Source organism: Natator depressus, chromosome 2 (assembly GCF_965152275.1).
Source record: "Natator depressus isolate rNatDep1 chromosome 2, rNatDep2.hap1, whole genome shotgun sequence".
NCBI lineage: Eukaryota > Metazoa > Chordata > Testudines > Cheloniidae > Natator > Natator depressus.
This window is the reverse complement of record NC_134235.1, coordinates 186116200-186124439: the sequence shown is the minus strand read 5'-3', so window position 1 is coordinate 186124439 and position 8240 is coordinate 186116200. Positions and strand designations below refer to the sequence as shown.

Genomic DNA, 8240 nt, shown 5'->3' with positions numbered 1-8240 from the left:
AATGGTCAGAATTTCAGATTTGACATTAGTGATATCAAACTAAGCAGGAGATCTGATGAGAATCACTTTAAAAAAACTTCAGATCTCACTTTAGTAAGTTCATCCATAAATCTTAATCAATACTCTTCTATAAACCTTAATTTCTAATATGTATAAATGAATAACTTCATAGTAACAAAGGCTTAATTTATGAGGCCTGTATAGATGTTAGTTAAAACATCTGAAACATTTAAGCAAATTTTGGAATGTATCACTACAACTTAAATTAATTATTGGAAAATTCACAACTCTATACCGCCTCTTAAATAAAAAAAAATCCACACTGCAGTCTTCTTCCTGCCCCCAAACAACTAAATTTGTAATAGTCATTATTCATAAATATCTATTTAAGATCATATTTAACTGATGTTTGATAGTCTCACCATTTTGTATCTAGTTTTCCTTTTTCCAAATATGAATTATACCCCAAAATATTTTGATCTTGTTTCACTAATTTTTCATGAAAGAATTTTGGGCTGCACCAGTAACTTTTAAAATCCACAGTATATAGTAAGAGACAAGCAATATGGGATTTTCAACTAGTTGGATTTATTTCTTTTTAAACATCAACTCGTGAATGAAACAGGCTGCTGTTTAAAAACATGAAGTGGTAAACGCTTGCTTGAGAGGTGCAGTGGGAGTATAGGTTTGTTTTACTTTTTGAAAGTAAATAATTCAGCACAGTAGTGGGAGAAAGGAGTGTTGCACAAAGGGGAATGGTAGCTAGGATGATACTTAAGAGACTTGTCTGAAATGAAGCTTGCGTTTAGACAAAACGGTTGAAATTTTCTGGTATTTCTTAAGAGAGACTGAAAGGGAAATTGTTACTTTTCAAAGCCTTGTCTCTTATAATTGTATAGAGGGAACCAACATCATTAAAAAGCAGAATGCTCAGTACCAAAAGCACTTTGTTTATATGACTTAGAGATAGCTTTAAGCAGTGTCTTTGAAAGGTACCATAAACTGTTCATTTGGATTTAGGTATTTAATAATCCTTGCAGGGTAGGAGATGGACTTAGAAGGTTCCAGCCCACATCTTTTGACAAACATCTGTTTACCTGGAATGAACTCATAGTCTGTATTTTGACTCTCCTAATTTAAACCGAGTCAAGGGTCAACTATACAGACCCTTTTAGAAAACCTATTCCTATCCCCTCCCTCAGTTTCTTCACTTAAGCCTCTTTCCAGCTGGTCTCCATTCTCTACTCCATCCTCTGATCAGTCTTGCCTCCCTTCTTTTGTTACTCCTTTTAGGTAATCCCTTCCTGTCTTCCCTTGTCTCCCACTCATGCCTTACAGTACACTTTATAAATCTCACCCCAGTATTAATTACATAATAAAAAATTGTTGTACAAGTATGATACCTGCAAACCATCACCATTGGCTCTGCTTGTATGTTGCCCTTTCCCCACCCTGTTTCTGACTTGTGTATTTAGATTGTATACTCTTTTTGAAGAGCACCATCTTATTCTTTGGGGTCCTGCAGTGGTAGGCACTGTACAATCTTAGTAGGCCCCTACTTGCTACTGTAATGCAAATACCAAACATGTCACTTTGAGATACAAAAGATTGAAATAGCATAGAAATAGGCTTTTTGGGAGTTCAAAAAAAAATAGTTTCACTGGTGGTTCAAATTTAGTTCAAGTTCAAGTGCATGAGTAATTTATGCTCGAGAACTCTTCCATTGAATTCAGTGGAACTACTCAGGAATGTGAAGTACTTACATTTGAGTGTTTGGAGGATCAGGGCCCTAGTTTCTAACAATAGTATTAGATAGATGAGTTATCAGCAGACTTCTTTTTCTAAAATAAAAACCTAAACAAAGATCCCTTTCCACTCGTAGCCAACACCTGATGGTGTCCAGTGTTGCAAAATTAAAATGGAACAGAAGGGTTAAAATTAGTGATGGTTTGTATAGGTGCAACCCACTGGTGAGTGTTTTATATAAAAATCTTAAGTCAGGGAACATGCAACTTTTAAACTCTATTGGACCCTTTGTAATAGATGCATGAAATTAGTATTTTACTAACTCAGTACTGTATGCAGTGCAAGGAAAATGCAAATCTCACTTTTCCCAACGTTTCATTCATTCTTACAATACTGTAACTGCAAAATATTGCTAAATAAACTTTCTTGTTCTTGTTGGAAGCTTGTTTAACTTCCATACAGTGGTTTACAAAACCTGGAGGGTGCTTTAGAAAATGCCTGTGGACACAAGTGGGGTATTCCATACTTCACTTTAACAAAAATAAAACAACTAGATGCCATGTTGAAGATAGTGTAGGTGATAGCACTACTATTACGTGCAACTGAGCTAGGTTTCAGTAGTTTTCTGGTCTCCAGCACTTAGTGTGGTGGATAATTATATGGATTACAGTGGTTCCTAAAAGCACCTGTCCCAATCAGATCCCAGTGGTGCTTTAGGCACTGAAGAAACCTACTGAAAGAAAGTGTTAGATTGGCAACAGTGAAGCTTTGCTTTTGGACAAAAAGGCTGAACATTTCTGATATTAATATAATCTCCTGTGAGATTAAAACCTTTTTTGTAACTGACAAGATGCAACAGGTGAGTGTAACTACTGGATGCAGGGGAGGGAGGATAAGATGATAAAATGAGCATGATCTTGCAGTGACTCTATGCAAAATAGTGCACCCCTACTTAGCTGTTATCAGGTTAGGATTCTAGAACTAAATTACCTATTATGGATGTATATAATGCAGTGTGACACACCTATGCTTTGGTAAATTAGTCTGTGTGTCATGTACTTATATTGCCCCCATTATTATAGGGCTGCTCTACACTAATGCTGTAAATCGACCTACGTTACACTACTTCAGTTACAAAACTGAAGTCTGTACCACGCTGTGTCAACAGGAGGCACTCTCCCACCAACTTACCTTCCGCCTCTCGGATTCAGCCATAAGTATAGACCGGCCCATAGTATCTGAGCAACTCACAATCTTCAAAGTACCTTAGCCTTGCAGGTAGGGAAGGTACAGCTACAATTCTTCCATATTCTCACTCGAGATCTGTGGGGCACTGAGAGTCTGCTTTCCAGAGAACTTTTTGTCTAGTGACAGTTACAGTTCCCCTCTCAGTTCTGGCTGAGTTGGTAGGAAGCTTAACATTGGAAAAAGAATTCTGTGTCCTCAAAGAATCATAGAAAAGTAGAGCTGGAAGAGACCTTGAGCGGTCATCTAATCCATCCCCTTCTACTGAGACAGTGACAGGTATATTTAGACCATCCCTGGCAGGTGTTCAAAACCTCCAGTGGCAGGGATTCCACAACTACCTTGGAAACCTGCTCAAGTGCTTAACTATCTGTAGATTAGATATTAGGAAAAATTAACTGTTTTAAAATCTCCTTGCTACTCCAGATTACTGACAAGCAAACAGTCCATATCAAGGCCAGATAAACTTATGTTGGAGGTCCCCCCCCCGAGGTACATATACCTTTTATATTCAAAAAACAGTTGCTGTGGATGGCTCCAAAAGACTGTTCTAGTATTTATGTACAGAAAACCTTAGTAAAACTGCTAAGTAACCCAGTAGCAAACATTTATGTGAGCAATTTATGGCTGTTTGATATTTTCATTAAAATAATAAAGAATAACATAAAAGTTGTAACATGCTGAGACAAAAGCCAGAAAAATCAAAATGATCTATAATTCAGTCTTCAATTCACTAACTCAGTTCTCATTATCTTGACTTTTATTGGCTTCTGTCAATAGATGCTTGAATAAATAAGTTAATATTTCTGGAGTAAGTTGCCCATAGGCCACATAACCTGAATATTTCTCTTAAAATGTGCTGTTTGGTAAGATTGAAAGAATGGATGTATGTAGCCAGAAGTGTATTAAACAAATGATTCATCGTCTCTTGAGCTAATTCATGGTTAGGAATATATCAATTTGATGAATGTCATTGAACTGCTTTAATATCAGTGGGAGCTGTGAAGAACTCCATAGATTTAAGATTGTTCCCTAAGCTAATATTCCATCATAGATACTGTTCAGCTCTTGGATACTGTTTGATAGAGCTGAGAATATTAGACTACTTCATGGTGTTACGTCTCAGCTTTAGTAAAATATTTCCTATAGTTTACTCTTGATTCTACTCATGATTTTAAGTACTTGATTTGCTTGTCTAAGGTAAATTAGAAATGTAAATAACAAGTGTATAGTTACATGTTCATAGGTATGCATGTAGGCTTACAGGAATAGGACTTTGCCTGCCTGGCTCCTGCCCCGAGGAGCTTACAACCTAAATGATCAATAACACTGAGTAATGGCAAGAAAATTGTGAAGGTGTGGGAAGGAAAATGTGAAGGCTAATGTCTTGATACTATCCAAATGGATAGAATAGAGAGTGCCTACTTCTCTGAAAAGTGGCCTTAAGAATTGCAAGAAATTCAGATCTGCAGTGCTTAATCTTATCACTAATTCATACTAAGATATACATGCATAAAAAATACAGGCAAATCAGGCCTCATTATACTGGCACTTCAATTCAGGTATATTTATTTTTCTATGCTCGCCCATAAATAGGGCATGTATTACTTTTCATGACTCTAAATTCTCTTTTTGTAAGGTGTAACATTTTCAAAAGTGACCTAGGCTCCTAAGTCCCATTGACTTCCAATGAATTAAGTGCTGAAGTCACTTTTGAAAATGGGATTTAGGCTTCTGAGTCATTTAAGTGCTTTCTTTTTTTAAGGAACAGTGCCCCCATATTCCTCATCAGGTTTGGTTCTGCATAGCTAGTAATGATATAATGCCTTTTTTTCCATTCAGGAGTTCTAAAACTTTCTCAGCGTGGAGCACACTTATGTGCAGAGACCTTTGTTTAATTCAGGCTTGCCTGTCCTTTCATTCGTGATTGTGTAACATCCCTGTAATTGCTTCCACAGAAAAGCAATTCTTTCCTGATATTAAACTTTTTAGCTGTCTTCTAATGCCACTTATGATTGGGGGATTGTTGTGCTGACTTCACCTAATTTACCTTGCAGTAAAACTAAAGTGCCTTGTCTTCATTGTATTTTTAGCTTGGAATAGCTCGCTCATGTTAGTTACCCCCAGGTAAAATATACGCCTCTTTCAGCAGTGAAGATGTGATCTTAGTGTCTCTAGTATCTTTTAGTGTTTAACTGCTGTGATAGGTGGCATAGGAAACCAAAAGTCTAGTTTGTTGTGGTAACCTAGTTTAAAACGTAGTTTAAATTGAGTATTTGAAAGTAAATGTTCTAAATACTATGTAATTAGATACTATATAAGATAGGTTGGTGACCATTAAATTTCTCTAATCTTCCTTCCTCAGTTTTTTCCATCAAATATGCTCAGTTAACAAGTAAAAATGCTATCATCTTTGATCCAGACTCATCCTAGAGTTGGAAAATAGAGCTTTTCCCTCCCCTTTAGTGCTCTCATCACTAAATGAGGGTTATCAAGTGGTTTTAAAAAAAAATTGTGACTAATCATGCGATTAATTGCAATGTTAATAATAGAATATCATTTATTTAAATAGTTTTGGATGTTTTCTAAATTTTCAAATATATTTCAATTACAAGAGAGAATACAAAGTGTACAGTGCTCCCTTTACATTTTTATTACAAATATTTGCACTGTAAAAAACAAAAGTAATAGTATTTTTCAATTCACTTAATACAAGCACTGTAGTGCAATCTCTTTATCATGAAAGTTGAACTTATAAATATAGAATGATGTACAAAAAAACCCCTGCATTCAAGAGTAAAACAATGTAAAACCTACAAGTCTATTTAGTCCTATTTCTTGTTCAGCCAATTGCTCAGACAAACAAGTTTGTTTACATTTGCAGGAGATAATGCTGCCTGCTTCTTGTTTACAGCGTCTCCTGAAAGTGAGCACAGGTGTTTGCATGGCACTGTTGTAGCCGGTGTCGCAAGATATTTACATGCCAAATGCGCTAAAGATTCATGTCTCTTCGTGCTTCAGCCACCATTCCAGAGGACATGACGTGCATCCATGTTGATGATAGGTTCTGCTCAATAACAATCCAAAGCAGTGAGGACCGACGCATGTTCATTTTCATCATCTGAGTCAGATGCTACCGGCAGACGGCTGATTTTCTTTTTTTGGTGGTTCGGGTTCTATAGTTTCCGCATCAGAGTGTTGGTCTTTTTTAAGACTTCTGAAAGCATGCTCCACACCTCATCCCTCTCAGATTTTGGAAGGCACTTCAGATTCTTAAACCTTGGGTCGAGTGCTGTAGCTATCTTTAGGCATCTCGCATTGGTACCTTCTTTGCATTTTGTCAAATCTACAGTGGAAGTGTTCTAAAAATGAACAATGTGCTGAGTCATCATCTGAGACTACTATGAAATGAAATATATGGCAGACTGCAGGTAAAACAGAGCCGGAGACATACAATTCTTCCTCAAGGAGTCACAAATTTTAATTAACGCTTTTTTTAAAATGAGTATCATCAGCATGGAAGCATGTCCTTTGGAATGGTGGCCAAAGCATGAAGGGGCACACGAATGTTTAGCATACCTGGCACATAAATACCTTGCAATGCCGGCTACAAAAGTCCCATGCGAATGCCTGTTCTCGCTTCTTGGTGACATTGTAAATAAGAAGTGAGTTGCATTATCTCCCGTAAATGTAAACAAGCTTGTTTGTCTTAGCGACTGGCTGAACAAGAAGTAGGACTGAGGGAACTTGTAGGCTCTAAAGTTTTTTGCTTTTTGTTTTTGAGCGCAGTTATATAACAAATCTACATTTGTAAGTTGCACTTTCATGATAGAGATTGCAGTGCTGTACTTGTATGAGGTGAATAGAAAAATATTATTTAATTTTTACAGTGCAAATATTTGTAAAAAAAAAATAAAGTGAGCAATGTACACTTTGTATTATGTTGTAATTAAATTAATATATCTGAAAACATAGAACATCATCCAAAAATATTGAATGAATTTCAATCAGTATTCTATTAACAGTGATTAAAACAGCAGTTAATCACGATTAATTTTTTTGAGTTAATTGCCTGAGTTAACTGCGACTAATCAACAGCCGTACTAATATTCTGCAACTTTAGTTAAATTGTATTGTTGAGCAGGAGCTGCTTACTCCTCCATAGCTGTAGTTTGCAAAGGTAAACAGAGTGAAATTACCTTAGCCAGTTAAGAAAACGGATGTCATCTTTACTTGATTTTGTGTACTCTGAATCATATCAGACAATAAAACTAAATTTGCTTCCTTCTTTGCAAAGTTACTAAAGTGGGGATTGTTTTCTGTGCACTGTCGGTGTGCATACAGTAATACTAGTCTCTTAAGCATATTGGAGTAACGCAATATTGTCTGCTCTTAGATCATTACATGCTGGTAATAGGGAGGAGAAGAAATGAATACTTAAGTGCTCTGCACTCAGTAAATAGTTGAAAACCATATTCCTTCAAGTAGCTAAATCTGAGCAGCGGTAAGGTATCTCAGGAGGTCTTAAATTGCAAACAAACCTGAGTGAAAGATAAAAATTTAATCCTTTTATCACATGTATTTTAGACCATATTGGTGATTAGTGGTTGTATTTGGTCTTAATTAAGATCATAAGTATTAACATGAGATTTATTTTGTTTCAGGTCTGGGCACAAAATGAATATAATTAGGGAAAATAAAGATCTTGCTTGTTTCTACACAACAAAACATTCGTGGAGGGGAAAGTAAGTAGTTTTAAATCTATTACTTTGTCTCATATCCATACAAAATACTGTCATGTCTAGTCAAAATAGCTATCTAATCTGTTTACGGTCTCTAATTGTGTACTCAAGTCTTTAAAAATGTTGTGGAGCTGAAGGCTCATGTTACTGTAAAGTCCCTGCTCTGACTGCCTCTTCAGAAGCCAGAACTACTACTATTTAACCATCTGCTCAGCCTGCCTTCATCCACCTCTGTTCCAATTCTCTTCTCTCTACTGTAGGTTTCCCAGTTTTCAAGAGAACACCTGTGGGCTATGCTGTCTGATTGTCTGTTTCTGTTGCACTAGTGAGATTAAAAAAGTGACGAGTCACTAAATTTTCAATTTATGTAATTGAAAATACTTTAAGTCTCTAACTAGTACCTGAAGATTTAGAAACTGCCTTTTCATGAGTCTTTTTTTTTTTTTTTCTTCATTTCCCTTTTAATGGACGAGCTCACTAGTCTGTACTTCTTCTTGGACTGTATTA

At 36.2% G+C, this 8240-nt stretch overlaps 1 protein-coding gene across 5 annotated transcripts in view; it reads left to right on the top strand.

Annotated features, from left to right (window-relative positions):
* Positions 1 to 8240, top strand: part of DNAJC13 (DnaJ heat shock protein family (Hsp40) member C13) — a 101080-nt gene that overhangs the window by 2241 nt on the left and 90599 nt on the right. For all 5 annotated transcript variants that reach the window (XR_012638252.1, XM_074945552.1, XM_074945551.1 and 2 more), the window contains exon 2: positions 7656 to 7736. Coding sequence is in view for 4 of the 5 variants with exons in the window: in XM_074945552.1 (XP_074801653.1) it covers positions 7669 to 7736 (68 nt within the window). In the remaining variant the exon portion in view is untranslated. The remainder of the gene's footprint in view (positions 1 to 7655; positions 7737 to 8240) is intronic.